Source organism: Aythya fuligula, chromosome 4 (assembly GCF_009819795.1).
Source record: "Aythya fuligula isolate bAytFul2 chromosome 4, bAytFul2.pri, whole genome shotgun sequence".
Classification (NCBI taxonomy): Eukaryota; Metazoa; Chordata; class Aves; order Anseriformes; family Anatidae; genus Aythya; species Aythya fuligula.
In genome coordinates, this window is record NC_045562.1 from 24,433,837 (window position 1) to 24,453,784 (window position 19,948).

At 35.9% G+C, this 19,948-nt stretch overlaps 1 protein-coding gene across 2 annotated transcripts; it reads left to right on the forward strand.

The window, feature by feature from the left end:
- Positions 1-18: 18 nt before the first annotated feature.
- Positions 19-17,631, forward strand: FBXO8 (F-box protein 8). Of its 2 annotated transcripts, none has more exons than XM_032187233.1 (6): positions 19-186; positions 4,233-4,572; positions 6,888-7,014; positions 14,417-14,535; positions 16,088-16,284; positions 17,054-17,631. In XM_032187233.1, exons 2-6 carry the CDS (start codon positions 4,241-4,243, stop codon positions 17,239-17,241), a joined length of 963 nt encoding a protein of 320 aa, XP_032043124.1. In that variant the 5' UTR covers positions 19-186; positions 4,233-4,240; the 3' UTR covers positions 17,242-17,631. The 2 variants fall into 2 exon arrangements, with proteins under 2 accessions (XP_032043124.1, XP_032043125.1); XM_032187234.1 differs by lacking the exon at positions 19-186 and adding an exon at positions 462-534.
- The last annotated feature ends 2,317 nt before the right edge of the window (positions 17,632-19,948 follow it).

Sequence of the window (19,948 nt, forward strand, 5' to 3'; positions counted from 1 at the left end):
CACTTCCAGCAACAACAGCCCCAGCCCGGCAGGAGACGCGGCGGCGGCGGCCTCCCTGCGCGCCCGAGGGGCTGCCGGGCTCCCCCTGCCTCCTCCCTCCACCCAGCCCCGCTCTGCCCGGCGCGGCCCCCGCCCCGGCTGGCAGCGGGCTCGTCGCGGCGGCGGTTGGGAGCCGAGCCCGCACAGGTAAGGGGCCCCGGAGGGCTGCCCTCGGCGGGGCAGCCGGCGGCAGACGGACGGGCGGTGCGGCCAATCGGAAGCGGCGGACAAACGGGAAGGGCCAATGGGGGCGCGGGGGCGTCGCCTCTCCCGGAGTAGAAGGGACCGGGGGGGCCCGGGGTGCCCGAGGGGCTGCTGCGGGGCGCCCTGCCCGCGGGGTTTGATGGGCGCTGCACGGAGCCCCCCGGAGATCTGTGCCCGGCCCCTGTGCTGGGCGTTATCCGGCCGGGTGGCAGCCACCGAGCCCCTCTGGTTTAACGCGGGCAGCGCTCAGCGCCCTGTCTTTAGGTCTCCGAGCAGGCTTTGGAGAGCCAGGTAAGGGGGCGAGGCGAGGGAGACGCCGTTCGGTGCTGCCCTGTGCACCCAAATCAGGCGTGGGGCAGGCACAGCCACGGGGGTCAGCGCCTTATAAATAATATGCTTCACGTTGTGTTCCCTGCTTACTTCGTGTGCTCAAACCACCCAAAGGTTTCCATTGTTAGATAAAGTTATGTCAATTGGAGGGTTGGTGCCCACATTTGAGCGACTTACTGAACCTGGAGGTTGAAAATGGACATTCAAAATAATTGGAAAATATACTTTTGGGCGCCATTGCGCTAAGGGCCGTGTAATAGCAGTGAGTTGACTCATCGTGTGTTACGAGTCAGTTCTCACAGCGTTTATCCAGGATTACCGCAAAGCCAAAGGCGATTGCTTGATAGGGGAAGGCGGACGCGATCCAACAGACATGAAGCATGGCAGCTGCTGGGTAGCCGCACATGCATTAAAGCCTGTCAGTTTCCAGCAGCCGTTTCTGAGTGGTTTGGGTTGTGTCTCTCTTCCCGTCATCTGAACTTCTTCAGTTGGTACTTAGAATAGAGCATCAATTAAAAGCCTGTTTACAATATTTCTGCAGTGGTATCGTTTGTGTAAGTATGTGAGTACGTTATAAGAGCTCTAGTTTCTTGATCGTTTTGTTTGTTTGTTTTTGTCTCAGAGCCACTTTTTTGTGTTAAATAATTTAGAAGTGGTTGTGCTGTAAGTGATGTGTCACGCTTAGCGTTGTGTAGGGTGATAAACCAGCAGCAAGTGTTAGTGCTCTTGTTAGCTCAGTATTGCTCAACAGAGCATATTCTGTGAACAGGAACTGCTAGCTGGGTATTGCAGTAAAGACAGTAAGCTAGCAACTGAAATTTGAATATGTAATTTCCTAGGTAGGAAATCTTGATCCCCTGCAATCATGACCAAATTCTTTACAGGTGTTGTATACGAAACAGAAAGATAATCTGACCTTGAAGAGGTTTGAAAGCTATTATAAAATTGCTAGATCTTTACCAAACACCATAAAGTTTGCTTGATAACTCACTGGGCGCAGCCTTCCTACAGTCTGTTTCATATACTGCTGTTGTTGCTGTTGTTCTTTCTGTCTTGTCTTTTTGGTATATTACAGTTATGCAGTTTGCTACAATATGATCCCTAATGTACCTCAGAGCCTTGAAAATTTCTTGTTGCTACTTTTTTTGGCCTTTTATTTATATGGACATATATAAAGTATGTCCAAATCATTAATGCTTTTGAAATACTTCTTTTATCAGTTTGCAGTTAACAAACATATATAGAAATGTAGCTTTTCTATAATGATGGAAACTAACATCAGAGTAGATGTCAAAAATACTAGCAAAATGCATTCCTTAATTTGGCTAACAAAAAACTACCTTAATGAGAAGATCTAGCAGAACTTTCCTTTCTCCTTACTTGACATACACAGTTCACATAGGTTTTATTATTTCTTACTATGTAAAATTTCATGTTTAATATTTGAATGCTGTTGTATTTTTTCTTGCTTATATACATTGCCTAGCAAAATAGGAATGCCATCTTAATTGAATCCTCTAGTTCACCGATAGTAACCCTTTTTGAAAGGCTGTATTTGCTCAGAAATTTTCTTTATCTGCACTTTTCATCCCCTAGGAAAGTCTCCTCCTAGCTCCTGGCTTTTGTGTGGCCTACCCAAACAAACTGGTTCTGAGCTTCGTTCTTTACTGCACAAATATACCCTGTCTGCTCTTTCCAGCAATAGAAGCAGCAGCTGGAGTTGGGAGTGGCAGGAGACTTGATGGGTTTATGCTTGTAGTCCCAAATGCCAATTCTGGCACACCTAACATTGATTCATTTAATAGCTCTTGACTTTATTGCAACAGCACTGGTGATCCTCCTGTGGGATTAACATTCCTTCTCCTTGGAGAGATTTAGCTGTTCAAAGACAGAAAAAAGTAGCACTGAGCAACTACAGCTCTGGGAATCATATTGCTTTAAGAAAAAAAAAGTTGCTACCTCTTATTTTAATCTAGCTGGGCAATTAAAGATGTAGGCAGTTCTTTATCTTGAATACGTGTTTAATTTACATCTGGATTTTGTAAACATCGGCACAAATTACCAAGGGCTTTCCATTGCTTATGCTCTTTTTTCTATATTTTCTGTAATTTCTTCATTTTCATCACTCACCTTATTTGTGGCCTGTTTCTTTCTGCATATGTAGAACAGTTTCCATCTCTTGCCAACTTTTAACACTTTTAAAGTCCCATTTTTAATTCCCTCTGCTAGTAAAATATAAATAACTTTAAATGCATGTGAGATCCTAACAAACCATACAGGTTTCTTTCTCGAAAGCCAGCATCGGGATCTTGCAGATTCCTACTATGATTACTTGGAGTGGTCTGTCATTGTAGCAAAAGCCAGAACATCAGATGTATCACCATATACGCACTACTTGTGATGGGATTCAGACAATATTCCAATAATGAATTAGTGTGATATATTATACTTTAATTTTCCCTCTTAGTAAATGCAGGTTATTACTGAAATTTGAATTGTGGCTTTCAGAAATCATTGAACCTGAATAGCTTAGAGGATCTGTTGTCTTTATTACAATCTGCAGCCAAGTTTGACAAAAATAAATGGATGCAGTGTACAAGTTGTGATAAGTAAATACAGAAGCCAGTGAGTTTTTGTGTGAGGTGACGTTTAATCCTGTCTCTTACATTCAGTCTAAGTACTTCTGGGGTACCTCTCAAGGGTTTGGGATATGAGATCGTAATGCAGACATTGAAAAGGCTGTAGAGAGGAACAGCAAAGAGAGGAATAGACACCACCTTGTGTTCCAATCAAGACTTCCAGGCTTTCAAAGCAGTGGCCTTACATTTTGGAGAATTGTTCAACACAGTAACTGAACTTACTGTCACAATGATTTCAGAATTCAACCTCAGTGTTGCCTTAAATTTATTTCTTTATTCTTTGTCACAGTGCTTTTAAAAAAAAAAAAAAAAAAAAAAAAAGAAAGAAAAGCTTAGGTAGGTCACTGTGGTTCCTACAGTTTTCAGGATTTTCAAAAACTTTTTTCACTTTACTTTTTTTTCTTACCTTTCTATGTTATCTACCGACCATCTGGTGGATCTCTTATAAACCAAAGGTTTTGAGTTCTCACAAACAAAGTGAATCCTTAATATATAATCACTGAAGTAAGTTAGAAATACTGTAGCTAAAAGCCATTCCTAAGTTAAGTGTTGCCTTAATGTCAGCCTATTTTTATGTGCTTTCCAATACTGAGGACAATTTCATTTTTCCTTACATTTTATAGCATTTCAGTATTTCTAAATAAGCTTTTTTAATTACATTTAAAGGAAGCGTGAAAAAGATAATTACAAATGCTCTGCTGGTTGGGTCTTCTTAACTTGCATCAGACATAAATAATCTGTGATACTGTTTGCAGAAGTTTTTTTGTTAATTTTGTAATTCTTGAAGCAAGGAAACATTTGGAAAAAAATCTTCTAGTTTTTATTATGATTTTTGTTTCCAGTATTTATGTAGTTGCTCCTTTGTAGACAGAATAAACTGTCAGCATAACTTTGATAAAAGTCACTTTTTTGTTATTCAGAACAAACTTCCAATTTTAATTTTCTAATCTGACCTGACTCTGTCTTACAAATATTTTTAAATAGCTGAGAATATTTAACTTGTATTTTTATGTCCAACAGGCTCGCAGATGGGTCAGGGACTCTGGAGAGTTGCTAGGAACCAGCAACTGCAACAGCAAGGGTACAGTGGACAAGGCTATCTTACCAGAGAACATGGCAGGAGGATAGCTACTAACAATGTTTCTAACAATACAAGCCACCGGAAACAAACCCAAGGAGGCATTGATATCTACCATCTATTAAAGACAAGAAAATCTAAAGAGCAAGAAGGATTCATTAACTTGGAAATGCTGCCACCAGAGCTTAGTTTTACCATTTTGTCATACCTGAATGCAACTGATCTCTGTCTAGCTTCGTGCGTCTGGCAGGATCTTGCTAATGATGAGCTTCTCTGGCAAGGGTAAGCAAAACAAACAAACAAAAAATTGTTACCTGGAAATAGTAAAAACAATTATTAAACTTAAATGTTGTCTCAAAATGCATTTTGTGTTGTTCAATCCTTAGAAAACCTTTGCTAAGTTAAAAGGAGAAACTTGAGTACAGTTTTAAAATGTTATTCTGGATTTGTAATTACTATCAAGTATTAGTAGATGTTACTGTACAAACAAGTGTGCTTGGTGTAAGCATATATGTGTATTACTACAAACCTGTTTGATTATATCATGGGGAAAAAAATGGACTTGTCTTCCCTTTTGTATTAACACACAGCTGAACTGTTTGTATTATTACTTCTCTGAACTTCAAATAAATATCTAGCTCAAGCAAGCCAATCTATTCAACTAAAGCTCCAGAGAGAAAGGAATGAGAACTCATCTACTTTACTTATCTTAGAGCAACCTAAGTGTTTGTATTTGGAAGACAGTGACAGAAGGAACAGGGAAATAAAAGGTCATTTCTGCAAATATATCATGGAATTTCTGCAGCTGAACAACAGCTGAAATGCATTTATATAACTCGCAGAGGTAATTCTGCTTGTTTATGTGTCCAGGAAATAAATAATGGAATATTCTATCAAATAAAATAGTATAAGATCAAAATTGAATTGCAAGCACCATCTTTGATATTTGGTGTTTTATAACACTGGGGAAGACTCATATGAAAGTATACCTAGCTTAGAGTAGATGGTCAGCAGAATGTGTCTTCTTTCACAACATAGTCTTACCCCTTAACTTAACTGACAGTAAGTAGTATTAATATAATAAATGGATTATTGTTCCAGGTCCTGTTTATTTTCTTTTATTTGTGCTCTGTTTTCTCCTTCCGTCATCTATTTGCCCATCTGCATTTGAAGCAGTTTCCCTTCCTATTATATTTTATGAACTGCAGTAATAGAGTAATGCAATTATTTCTTAGTCACAGTTGTTCTGTTGTTGGAGACTGTTGTCTTGACAGAAAATAGGAATTCTGGTGAAGGTCCTACTAAGCTTCTAAGTTTATGTACTTCTTAACATTTCAGGAGGTTGTACTGTTTTTGACCCTTAGTATGAAAACCATACAAAACACAAGTAGATTTCCAGTACTAAAGCATAAGTATACTATAGCTTCTTAATTAAACAATTGTATGCAGTGTATATTCTTAGCATACAGGTAAAAAGTGTATTTCACTCAGAAATATTTCGTTCTGTGAAATACCTCTTATATATATTTGATATATATATATATACATATATATGTGTATATATATATATAAAAAATATATAAATATATATATATTTATATATATATATATATAAATATTCAGTGAAATCTTCACAAATATTCCTTCCAAGCATAAAGTTTGGTGGTGAAAACCTGTCCTTATTTAGCAAATTTATAAAAGTCTCAGTTCACATGATATCTGCAAACATCTTAGTTCTTAATATTCCATTTGTATTGGATGTGTTTGAGTTTAGACTTCAGCAAGTCCTGTGGTTGTAGTTCTGAACTCAGTCCAAATAGGACTCAGGTTCCTGATCTGAAAACCATTCTTTCACATTCTCGGTAGTTACCTGCTGAATTCTGACTATTGTGGTCAATTATTTACAAAACAGATGCCTTAAAACAAAACCACAACTGAAATAAGGAATCTATATAACAAACAAAGTGCCTAGGAAGTGATGGTTCAAGGGAAGTTCAGGTGGTGTCATCAAAGAAACTGGGATGAGGGACAGAAACTGATGAAACTGATACAGAGTCAGGGTGGGATAGAAAGAAAAGAAACTGTGAACTAATGGAAAGTATAGATGAAATGTGCACGGAGTGGTGGGGTTGGATCACGTAACCCAGACTGGTCAAGACTGGAAAAAGGACAGGTAGAAAGTAATGAGTTGGATAATTTGATGCAGATGTGGCATCTCACTCACTGCAAAACTGGAGCACAAGAAAATAAACACAACTTTTTAATCTCTGATACTGCTGCAGGAGAACAACTTGTCACTTGTTACCCACTGTTCAGGTACTAGAGTTCCAGAGGTCCCAGCTGTGTGGATGTCGTTATGAAGCCACCTACTGGGATGCATTTTGAGATTTCATTCAAATACACCAAAACCTGCAAAAGAAAAAAATCATCATATCATTGAAGACTTGAGCAATACACATGCAAAAGGCTTTAAGCGTTACAATCAACCTTTTTCTTACTGTTTGGGTGTTTGGTTTTGCAACATTGACTACATTGATTCTGTAAATATATGAAATACAGAAAAGAATTTTGATAATAGACTAATTCTGTTTTCATAGGTTGTGCAAATCCACTTGGGGTCACTGTTCTATATACAATAAGAATCCACCTCTAGGATTTTCCTTTAGAAAATTGTATATGCAGCTAGATGAGGGCAGTCTCACCTTTAATGCCAACCCTGATGAGGTAAGTAAACTGTTGTTGACAGTAATAAATAGTTTAATTATGACTGTTGTTTTATAGCCATAGACATACTAGAAGCAAAGTTTTAATAGGTATTTGTTCTGTAGTAGGACTGGTTAATACTAAGATACAGCCCCTTCTTGATCTTTTTTGCATATGGTACCTGTGCACATCATTTACATGGCTTGCCTCTTAAATGCTCTGTACCATAGTCTGACCTATGGATGCCAGAAACTCATAATCACGTATTGGCATGGGAACAAGGGGAAATCCTAGCTGAAGAGGTAGTGCAAAACTTAAAAAGGGTAATAATATGTATACTTAAACTAAAATGCTGCTTCACAGTATGGATTTGATCACACTTAGTTGACTTCATGCAAAGCAGGATGAGGTGTAAAGTGACAGCAATTACTTCTGTGACAACTGCAATTTCTTGTAAAGCATTTTTAAACTTTCACTGTCAAGGAATGCATCTTGAAATATTATGGAAAAAGATTTACTGCTGAACTACCCAACAGATTGGTTTGACTTCTGTGGACACTTGTTCTGCATAAACCTAATTTTCTTTATAGTATGTAATGCCATACATTTATTTTCAAAAAAATACCCCATGTCAAGCTAAAAGGTTTCCGTTTATTAATTTATGTAACTAGCTGGGAAAGTCAGTTTCTGCCCTCTCTCTGTCACCTTTCAAAGAAGAAAAGAGTTTGAGAGTAGACAGCTTTTGCTTGGGAAATACACAGTTAATGACAAAGTGACAAAGAGAGTCTTTTGTGTACACAACCAGACTCCTCCTGCTTCATGTTTCCTAGGAAGAGTTGGTAGACAGTACTGAACAAAAGGGAATATTAACTTCCTGCATATGTTTATACATACACAAGGAAGTGGCAATTGAATAAATCCAAAGTAGGAAAAGAATTAAGAGTAATGAAAAGATATACTTCCAGGAGCCAATAGTTCACTTGGCTGGTAGGATGCAGAAAACAGTCATATGAATCATTACAATAATGGGATTTTGTTTAAATTCATGCTTTACCTCATATTCTGCTTGATAAAGAAACACACTACTTTTATTAGTCACAAATTATAGTATTCTGTAACTTCTCTCATAGAGCTCTGCCTTGAACTTTGATACACAGTGCTGAGATGTCTTATCAGCACCTTGCTGCTCGAGTGATAAGCATTGATTTTCAGCAGGATTTTAATGAATATAGTAATAAATGTAAAGCTTTGCAAATGAAACACTGTGTTTTCAAGGATATATGAAGTTTTAATTGGCAACAGCCTTGCCCCCACAAATTTTTATTTGCCTTTCAATTTGTTTTAGGATAATTTTTCATTTCATATTTCAGTTTAAAATATACTGTTTTTAATATATTGTTATGTTCCAACATAATTTAAAGCAATTGTGGTAGGTTTAAAGTATTTGGAGCCATCATAAAACGCACTGAATAAAGGTGTTGGTATTTTTCAAGGAAATGAAGATGAGCAAATTAGAGATACTTTATAGTATACCTAAACTAGATATTAAATTTGTTATGCTACGTTCCTTCTGGTTTCATTATAGTTATATTCTACAGTGGCAATATGAACAGACTTTGTCAGGCCTAGTGAGAGATTAAAGCTTCAGGATATCTCCTAAGGGCTTCTGTTCCTCTCTCCCTGTGGAGCACCATAGCCTGGCAGGAATCATTCAGGGCCTGAGTTTCAGGAGAATTCAGATACCATTGCTTTTCTTGTTTACAACTGTGATATTGGCAGAATTATTATTATAAGGACACTGTGACTGGAATATATGATATGACATTCCACTATGACAAATTGTCATGGAATTTCCTGCCAAACTCTGCTTTACATTTGATAACAGACCTGGTCAAAGTACTATAAAAATAGGAATATTTACAGCCACAGGAGCAAGATTCTCCAAAGGACACCGCCCATGTCATGAAAATGGGTAACCAGGCTCCACAGCAACAGCTCCAGAGCTAGCGGTGGCTCACGGGGTAGGGAAGAGCATCTACACACTTTGTGGTAGGATTCTCTGGTTAGCCATTGTTGTGTGCATGGTGTTGTGATATCTGCTGTAATTTAATGTATCGGTTGTGTGCATGAGCTTGCATAATTCATAGCAGGTGCTCACATTCTGCTGAAAGGATGTGCATAATCACATTACACAATCTGAAAACCTTCCAATGCATGTTTGGTTTCTGTTCTTTTGTTTGTTGTTTGGTTCTTCATCATAATGGCAGCACCACTGTAGCCAAGATTTTGGAACATTTTTTTGTTTTCTTTTGGGAGAAGGGGTGCCTTAGTGTTAGTATTAAGACTTGAATATGAATATTCTGTTGTTTAATCTGCCTACATGGTCTCTGCTGTATTTTATTCTAAGGAGTGTGTGGCATATGCAAAACGTTCTTCATGCAGTGCTTATTCCATATCATGTATGCTTATGACTCAGCTTGTAAGCAACTCTCTACAAAATATGCTGTCAAGTTTATTACACGGGGCTATGCTATGGATTTAAGATTGGAAATGAAGGTGGAAAAATACTTTGGTCAGGAAAGAAGTTCTAATTTCTGTTTCATTCTTGATGATAGCAGTTCTTAAAGATTCTGCTTGATAGCATTTATTTATATGGATTTCATAGAGGTCAGGATATCCTTTATGTAGCATAATAACAGCATAAATACAGTCAGCAGAGACAGTGTTTACAGTGTACTTGGCTTTCCAGTTTTATGGAAATTGGTTCATTCATTACCAACTGCCCTTACTTTTTACTAGGGATGTGAGTTTTCTGTTCTTGGTTATAAATGAATTTTTAGTGATGTGCATAAAGCTACCTTACCTGGCTTTTAATTATAGCTAGTCTGTAGATAATAGAATATTTACTGTGCTGTATATTTCTAGCCAAATTTTTGGAACAGTTATCCCATTTCATAGTGATCTACTAAGCAAGCCAAGGATGAGATGCATTGATTTATTTCTCCTAAGAATATTAAAAGTATGTGCATGTGACAGGGACAAGAAGTTCTATGTGATTTCAACTTCCCTTCTAACTATGTGAAAAGGTGGAATGGATGAGAGAGTTGAAACCATTTTGAAAGCTGTCCTTTTAAGTCAAAGAGCTTCAGTCATCTAAATTACCAGTTATGGAAGCTGCGTAACATGAAAAATATTTCTACAATTAAAAGATGGCATCACAAGTGTGTATCACTGAGACTGTATTTTAAAGACGTGCCATGAAAGAGGCTGTTGAAGTGGATGTTTTATATTGTGTCCACATTTGTCACCAAATGAGTAAATCACTGTATGACTTGATAACTTAGGAAAAGAACCTTATAAATACCTACTGGAAAATATAAAATCAGTACTTGTGTTCTGTTCTGGAAGAATCACCATGAAATGTATTAAGATACTGTATTTGTGTTAGAAAAGAAATATAAATAATAATACTGTACATTTCTAATTATCATTTACTAATCATGTTAGTGTTATCTAGAAGCCCCAAATAGAAATTGGGGATAGAAAAGGCCAGAGGCCTTTATTTACATACAACATAAAAGCAGAGTCGCTGCCCCCCAGAAAATCATCTATATAATCAAGCTAGTAGTTTTACTTGAATTCCCGTATTTCCTAATCATTTATTAAGAACGTTTAAATTTATTTGGTGATCAAAATCCTCCTTTTTTTTTTTTTTTTTTTTAATATAGCACAGTCTAGAAAGAAATCTGCATTTTGTGTTGATATTTACATAATCCTATGAAAGCCTGGAAAAATCAACTGAAAATGCTAATGTTGATATTCTACTAGCGATTTCCTTAGTCACCTTTTAAAACTACGTAAGCTGAACAAATAGAGCAGTGTACAAATGTTTATGTCAGATTTCAAATATTAAGTGAAATTTGTCTCTATTAACAAATATATTTGTCATATATTTAGCTGTAGTATTTTTAAATGTCCATTAGGTAAAAAGCATCATCTCCTACTTCTGATTCGGCAGACAATTCCATTTAAATATTAAAAAACAAAGAACGTATATGTGTAGGAGGAGAGGAAACGTGATTTCAGAGAGTTCTGTGTTACCTACTTAGAGTATGGTTGGTTTGCTTTGTATGTGTAACTAAACAGAAAAGTCCAAGGCAACTACAAATGTTTTAATGTTAACTACTTTACTGAAAAATTCTGGAAGTACTATTATGAGAGAATAAAATCAATGCAAAAATTAAACCAATTTTGTAAAAGAAAACTTTTTGATTTTTAGCTGTCCTGTATGGATATAAATGAATGGAAAGACTCTTGGGAACTAGAGAACGTAAGCTAGAGGTGTCAGTGCTGTAACAGAATAGGTGGGTAATATACGCATTTTGTGAAAAGCTTATTACATGCTTTGGGAAAAAAAAAAAAAGAGCAATTATAGAAAATAAGTTATGTAAATACAATGAATTACTTTTCTTGTAACTATTGGGCTATAGTTATAATTGCTGTTTCCACATACAATCAAAGTACTCCTTCATCCATGAAGATTTTATCCAGAGCTGTCTTCTTGGCCATGGAAGGCAAGGCATCTTTCCTAACTCTATAATGCTGAGAATATCATAGGGGCAAACAGGTTCCTTGCAGAACTTTGAGAGCTGCTGGCAATCTAGGGTGTTGTGCTGTTCACCTAATTACAGTTCCTCCAAACCAGCTCATCCTGCTCTATTTCTAAGTGTTAAAAAGACCTCTTCAGACCTGGTGGATAGTGGCTCAGATCTGCCTAGCTGAATTCAGTCAAACATTACCTAGAAGAATCACCAGATGACTGAAAAATAATATTAGCATAGATTTTACTAGCGTGTAGAACTATTTATTTCAGTTACTATACCTGCCACAAGCAACCATTCTAGCTTCATAAAGGGATTTATGTGAGATGTGGGTTTTGAGAGGAATACAAGGCAGTGTTTACAGTGTCACAGAAAGCAGATTTGATGACATGCCTTAAATCTTGAAAATAAATTTAATTTGCTATGAGCCAAAATTTAAGAACTTTGAAGAGAAATCTTCAAATTTCTATTGCTGCAAAGTATTTGTGGTTGCTTAGGAAGAAATAAAAAGCAACTAAAGATGATGGCATGCATTGAAGTGTATTTAATTTATACCCTGTTTATTTGTGAAAGAGATGAGGAAAATGAATAAAGAGACTGCATTCACAGAGAGAGATTGTTAAGAGATTGTGTGTGGTGGGGAGAGAGAGGGAATTAAGAGACGGGATAAAAACGTTTTGCAAAGACTCATTAGAGTATCAGATAAGGATCCTACACTGAGTTGTAATCTAATACACAAAAGAAATGACTTACTGCTTTTACTGACACAGAAAAATCAATCCCCTGTTTGTCTTAAAGTAGATGCTGTTTTCATGTTGTTTCATCTATGAAGTGCCAGGTATTTTCTGGATATGTTGCAGAAGTGTTCGTTAAATAGCTGCAGCATAAATGCTTTTAAAAGTAGAGCGTTACTGAAACTTCTTTGACAGGGTCCAGTTTATATTACCTTAAACAAGCACTTCTTAGTGAAGCAAATGCTAAAGTCTCATTAAGTCAGGATATAAGTAAAGGAGGCATAGTTAAGCCAAAAGTGTAAAGAATAGTGAAGCCCTGGTGTCCTGCTGTTAGTCACATACACACCGCCAAAATACTTGAGAAATTAGTAAAAGGTTCATATTCATTTTGGTCTCCCATTTTTATTTTCCCATTTACCTCTAATTCAAGAAAGTACTTAACCATACATTGCCCATCCTTATTTCAAACAGACTTAAATATAATTTAATTTGGACTTAAATGCAGACGTATAATGCAGTACATTTCATTACTGTCACAAATAAGAATTCTTAAAATCAGGCACTAAAACTTCTGGTTTATTTTTTTCTTAACTGTATAAAGCCTTTATATTTGTATTTATTTTAGAAAGCATTCTTTTAAAAATAAAGTATGCTTCTCCACTGCTATTTTTTGTAAATATTAAAAATTATGGACTGGTTAAAAAAAAGGTTAGATAATACTACATGTGTTTATTGGCTTTTCACTTGTCATGGATATTTTAGGTATCTGACTCTGTATCTCAGGGCATATATTCTAATTTATTTTTACTTGATATAAGTGAGATTTTGTTTTACTGATCCACTTCATAAAACATCTTTCCAAACCTATGCTCAGTACTTTATTTCTTTTTTAAGCAAAATTGCATGGCACTGGGAAGTTAGTTTATAGACTGAACAGGTTTCCCCTACATGTTTATAGATGTAATGTATACAATATAAACTAAAAGGGCAGACTTACAAAAAAATAGTGGTTTCATTTCAGAAGATTTCAGAAGTGTTTAAAGGTGACATGGGTAGTGGCACTACCTCAGTGTACGCTGCCTACACTGAGATGCACTCCCGTACACATTTTACATTATTTTAATGTTATGGTGTAATAGATACTGTAATTAAGGAACGTAAAATTTCTGTTTAACAAATTCTTAAAACTGCTCCCACTCCCTGGCAAAGTGAAATTAAGCTAGTTGATTAGATTTTTGTTAGTGGAACATTTGAACATTTTAAAAATCCATCAAGGTGGTTTTGATCAAAGGAAAAAGTTCTCATGCTTTGGGATATTGCAGTGAACATAAAGAATTCAGGATATCGTTGAAATATTTTTTACAAAATATTTTTATTTTTAAATGAAATTTGGCATGTGTGGTATAAGAAATGTGTGCTTGGCAAAGTGTAGAAAATTGTGGAAATTATAATATGAATATTAAATATACACAATAGTTCTATTTTTCTTAAGGTATTTATATATTGATGCAGTGTTCTTATTTATGTGTATGCACATTTGTATATGTTTATATTTACCTATGCTTTGAAATCAGTGTGCTTGTGTTTATTTGCGTTATTACACATTTAAACAAATGCATTTAATGCATCTATTTGAATGTGATGCATCATAAACATTAATGTTCTCACATGTATTAGTCAAAGATTTAAAAGACAAAACACATTATGGCTAAGATTTTCTTCTCTACAAAAGTTATGAAATTAAAAGTTATGGTCCCTGTAGCATTTTAAATACAATTTTTGATAGTTTTAAAACCAAAATATTAGTCTACACTGTAAATGAGATACTACAGAATTATGGGATTCATAATTTTAAATATCCTACTGTGAGTATATGTAAAATCTCAACCATAACAACGTATTAAGTTCCTTTTAGATTGTATTGTGCATGTTGAAATGTTACTGAATGGAAGAGGAATAATTCTGCTTAAATATATATATATATATATATATGGTTGCATTATGTTCCTACATTGCTAAGGACAGTGCTTGTTCCTAAACGTAATATGAAGATTAAACATATTTATATGTACATATCTTTTATCTCAGGGAGTCAACTACTTCATGTCCAAAGGCATACTAGACGATTCGCCAAAGGAAATTGCTAAGTTTATCTTCTGCACAAGAACACTAAATTGGAAGAAGCTGCGAATCTATCTTGATGAAAGGTAACTTGAATTTCTTGCAAGGAGAAAACAGCTATTCTCTGTGTACAGCACCATTCAATAATAAATATTTTGTTTATATTAATATAATTTTATTGATGTAAAACTATATTAAAACACAGCTAGGTAATGCTGTTGCTAAATCTGAACAGTTTCTTGGTTCTAGAATTTGTGACTATAACACCTTATAAGAACCCTTGAAAATATTACTTATAACCAATTAATCAATCTCACATAGTGTGCTATTTCTCTGGTTTTGCAGTTCTTCATATAAATCGTGTGTAAGCTGTAGCGTGCATTCAAACTGCACACAATAGTTTGTGCTGTATGATGTTCACGACTTGTAGATATTTTGTTGCTTTTTTTGATTTGGTCTTTCTTTTTGGTGTTAAGCAGGAAAAACAGTCCTTTTATGAAGTGGCAGTAGCTTTTTAATTAATAATGGATTATCTAACCACTATTTGATTGTGGTAGGGAACTCTACCCCCTACTGTAGCATGCTCTTCCACCTCCACAGTGCTTTCTTTTGCCCATCAGAGTACCTTCAGGTTGGGGTGGTGCAGTATCAGGAAAGAGGGGCACCAACTACCAGTTCAAATGAAAGTTGTAAGAGGAGGAAAATAATAACTGGACTTATATAGGATGAGCAGAGGGACAGCAGCATTTACAGCAGGAATCCTCTCCTGCTTCTCATCCTATTCAGCCTGTACTACAAAAGAACTCCTTCTATTAGAATTCATTTTTTAGTATCATCACCACTGACAGTCCTGTACTATAAAGCTTCAGATTATCAAGTTTTGGTATAGTAGAAGAAATACAAAACCATTTATCAGATGAGATTGCAAGTTAATTTTATCAACACCTTCTGCTATTCATCCTCCCTTCATGGAGTGTAATCAGGCACTAAAAGTTAAACTGGGTTTCTAGATGTCCCTCTTAGTATTGAACTGTTTAATAGAAAGGACCAGTGTAACAGAATATTCTTTGTGTCGCTCAAATTTATTTCCAAGTTTGCTTCAAATGTCTTCTTCATCTCTATGTGTTTAGGCTAGTCTGATTTCGTTGTTTCTGTGTGCAGTTGAAAACACTTCATTGCATTGCACTCTGATGGACTTAGACTTTAAAGGGGCTTTGAGAGCAAATTTTATCTAACTTAAGCCGGTTTTTAACAAGATACTGCTATAACAGCTTCTACTTAGGCAACAAAACCTGCAAGATACACAGAAATGTGTTCTCTTAACTGTCTCTTTAAATGACTGTCACATTGCTTAAAGGAATTGAAGCCTTTATGTGTAGTATAAGTGACTTTGCATATGAAGAAATGTAAACTGCTAATTAATGTATATTTTCATATTTGGTTGCTATTGTAAGTGCTATTTATATTACTGTCTTTGCAATGTTAGTGATAATTTTGTCCTTCAACCAAAGTAAAGCTAATAAACTATTCTAAAGCTCCAACTACCCTAAACCTTTCGTACTGATTTTTAAACCTACATTTTCATATGTAAATAGGTAAAAGAAACATCTCTAATAATGTGGGATTTTCTTCTACCAGGCGAGATGTTTTGGATGACCTTGTGACGCTGCACAACTTCAGAAATCAATTCTTACCAAATGCACTGAGAGAGTTCTTCAGACATATTCATGCCCCTGAGGAGCGTGGGGAGTACCTTGAGACTCTTATAACAAAGTTCTCTCACAGATTCTGTGCTTGTAACCCTGATTTGATGAGAGAGCTTGGCCTTAGCCCTGGTAAGCAAAAAGAGCTTTGATTCAGTGAATCACTCTATTTCTGTACATATTTGGTTGATGTTACTGCTCACAATAAATACGCAAGCAGCATCTAAAATATTTGTCGAAGTACATATATGGCTTGGGAGGGTCTTTCACCTATGTTGAATATTCAGGCATCATCCTGTTTGGGCTAAAAAAAAAAAAAAAGAGAAAAAAAAATGTACAGATTCTTTTCTTAGACCCAACTGAGAAGTGTTGAGGGATAAACATGATATCTTTCCTTCAATTTTTCTGTGTTTACAGTCTGTACTATCTCTAAACTCCCTCTTGCAAAGACTTACACACTTAACGTTTTGCCCTGTGGATAGTACCAGAGAAATGAGGGAATTTGGGGCCTCACTGAAGTTAATAAGCATTTCTAATCGGTTGCTGGGGAGCCAGTTTTCAGCAATGGGACTGCTTTTAAAGATATTTAAAGATAAGCTTTAGCTGGATGTTGACCTTAGTTTATAAAAACTTCAAGAATCCATTTAAATTAATGTGTATAGAGCCATCAGTGACTTTTCGATATTGTAGAAGAGTTAAAAGATTTGTAATTGTTCATCTGGCAATGTGCTGATGTCATTACTTTGAAAATTGGTACACTAAATTTTATGTTGGTGGGATATCCCTTTTTATTGTTATGTACCTATATGTATAGTTATAGGCCCAGATGCTGAAGACTTGGTAAGATTCAGAAAATATTTGTAATGATCACCGTTTCCTTTTATATTTTTTTCTTGTATAGATGCAGTTTATGTACTGTGTTACTCTTTGATTCTACTTTCCATTGATCTAACCAGCCCTCATGTGAAGAACAAAATGTCAAAGAGAGAATTCATCCGAAATACACGACGAGCCGCACAGAATATTAGTGAAGATTTTGTAGGGCACCTTTATGACAACATCTACCTTATTGGCCATGTGGCTGCCTAAAAGCACAATTTGCTAGCACTTAATATTTGTAATTTTCAAAAACTACATCAGTTCAAGAAATTGATTATTTTGTAGAGATGGGGGTTATTTTAGTGCTGGTCATTCTAACCTCTGTATGCAATCAAAGTTTGTGTGTGTAAGTGTGTGTATGTGCAGACTACCTTTTCTAACTATTTACTGTGGGAATGGAAGGATTTGGAGATATGGTTTTCGTAATTTTTTTAGTTTTGCACAAAACAATGCCATTAGTCTGACACAACTATTTACAAATGTTAAAACTGACGTTACAGTCTAAGCTGACAAAGTGGTGGATTTGTGCATTAGATCTGCTTGAAACTTTAATAAGTTCATTCTTTTTAAAATGCCATGTAATGTGTATATATTTAACTGAAGAGGTTTATAATCATAATTATTTTATTGTAAAATATTTTAACTAAAATTTCTCCTTTTATCTCTTAAGAGTGTACTTCTTTCTTTTACATTAAGCTTTTTCTTTTACAGTGCTAGTTACCTCAGATACATATGTTAGAGAAACTGATTTGAATACCATCAGAAATTTTATTCTAGAAGATGACAGAATACTTGTAAAATATCAAAGTTGATATTTAATACTATATGACTAACTTGAACAATAACAATGTGCTATTAACTCAAATTTAAAGAAGATTAAAACCTCTGTTCTAGATGAACCCTGATGTCAGTTAGACACAGCCTAGGAAGAATGTGTTTTACACATAGCTAACCTATATTGTAGGCACGTTGGTGATATAGGACAACTACATTCAGCTATTCAGCACTGTAAGCAAAGGAAAATTTCAACAGGAAAAGTGGTAGAGAGCAGCTAAACATGTTGCTTCTTTCAACCGCTTCCTCAGTCTAGAAGTGTCAATGATGGAAATGCCTAGACAAATTTATACCAGATGACTCATTGTTAAAGCTGTTAAAAACAGTGACTGTGCATGCTTAGTGTGGTTACTGTGCAAGACTGGAGCTGTTGCAGACTGTTTAGCCAACCCAGATACTGAAGTGTTCTCTGAGTCTCTTATGTAGCTAGACTTTTAAATACTGCTAGATTTATGAAAATACTTGAGAAATGGTTTCAGGTCAGATCATATCTTACATTCTCAGAGGTGTGTAGAATATTAGTGCATTTGCAGTGAAAATGCAGAAAGTTAATAAGGATTTTTGCCTGGTTTTAACTGGTAGTGCAGTGCTTCTGTTAAACTGACATCATATATAGTTGAAATAAGAGTCATTCCTTAGTCTTTTCCTAATTGTTTGTTTACATAATCCTCAGATAGCTCTAGCATCTGTTTTCATTGTGGTAACTAATAGATTTATCGTTTTTACCTACCACACCGTGAAATGAGGTAGAAAGATCTTTTTAGTTCTGTTTTACAGACTGCTGTGGATTTTTATTTTTTATTTTTTAATGTAGAAAGCTTATGGCAGAGACAGGAATTGAATGCAGGTTGTACTCTTCATAGGCATGCACTTTGCCCACACTGCTGCTTTTTCTTTGGCACTGAGTGGTTACTACATTCATCTTAGATGTGAGAAAAGCAATGACTAACAATATACTTACTTCAGTCTACATAAGGGCTACATAAATAACAGGGGAAAAAAATGTAGCTACTGCTGCTTCAAGTATTTTGCATAAGCAAGATGTGGTTCATAGCTCTGGTTCACATGCAAAAATGCACTCAGAGTTGTATTTTTTTTATTAAATTACCTTTAATCAAGTTTAAATGTCATTTGTGTTTGTTAGTGTACACTGCCAGCAGTATTGCAGTAATCTTCCAGCAAAGTTTTACCATATCATTCCCCTCTCTCAGGGTCCCTCATTGCATCACTCGGTCCTTTCATGTATTTCACAACCGTGCATTCCTTGATCGTTTATTAATCTCAAACATGAAATGTTAAAAACATTACATTAAACATTGCCTTAGGCAAAGGTCTGTCCCTGTTCAGGAAAAAAAAAAAAAAAAAAAAAGGAAAATTGTAATGTAATCTGTAAAACCAACAATAAGGACAAGTCTCTGTGTGCTCCTTGAGGTGCTCTTACATGAAGACTGCAGATTACAGCTTTCTAGAAACCACTCCTCAGAAGTTACACACGTAAAGAGAAGAATTCAGTGAATTTTGAAGTTACAACTAATCTTATCTGGAAGAGTTTTCTTCTGGGACCACAAATGCAGCTCAAGGTCTAATTCTCTTCTCATCGGCACCTATGTTGACATGAAAGATAGCGTTTTAGATTTTGCACTGATAAAAGAGTACAATTCGTTAATTGTAATTTCTCTTACTTCCCAGTTACCCTCAGTTCCCATCAGGTAGATACAGAACAAAGCCTCCAGGCAGGCAGAATATGTTCTGTCTGAGATAGAGTACATCTATTAACAAGGTTTAGAAAGCTTCAAAAACCAGGGTGATAAATTAGAAACAGGACAATATGCTTAAAGTCTGGCGGGGGGGGGAACAAAACACTACTCACTACAAATAACAGCATCTGATCTTCTAAGTATGATTTTGAACAGTGTTAGTTGATTAGCACCCAACTCGTGCTGTACATTGTACATTATGTTACCAATTCATAGTGGAATAGAAAACCTCAACATGCCACATGTGAATTCCCATAGAGGTACCAATAAACACAAAATTACAATAGACATCTCATCTGTTCTTTTTTCTTTTGAGGTTTGTGTCT

Excerpts from the sequence above, each read along its gene's own strand:
- FBXO8 (XM_032187233.1), top strand. The coding sequence starts at position 4,241 with ATGGGTCAGGGACTCTGGAGAGTTGCTAGGAACCAGCAACTGCAACAG. Across the intron at positions 4,573-6,887 it reads GATGAGCTTCTCTGGCAAGG|GTTGTGCAAATCCACTTGGG; the intron begins GTAAGCAAAACA and ends CTGTTTTCATAG. Across the intron at positions 16,285-17,053 it reads AGAGCTTGGCCTTAGCCCTG|ATGCAGTTTATGTACTGTGT; the intron begins GTAAGCAAAAAG and ends TTTCTTGTATAG.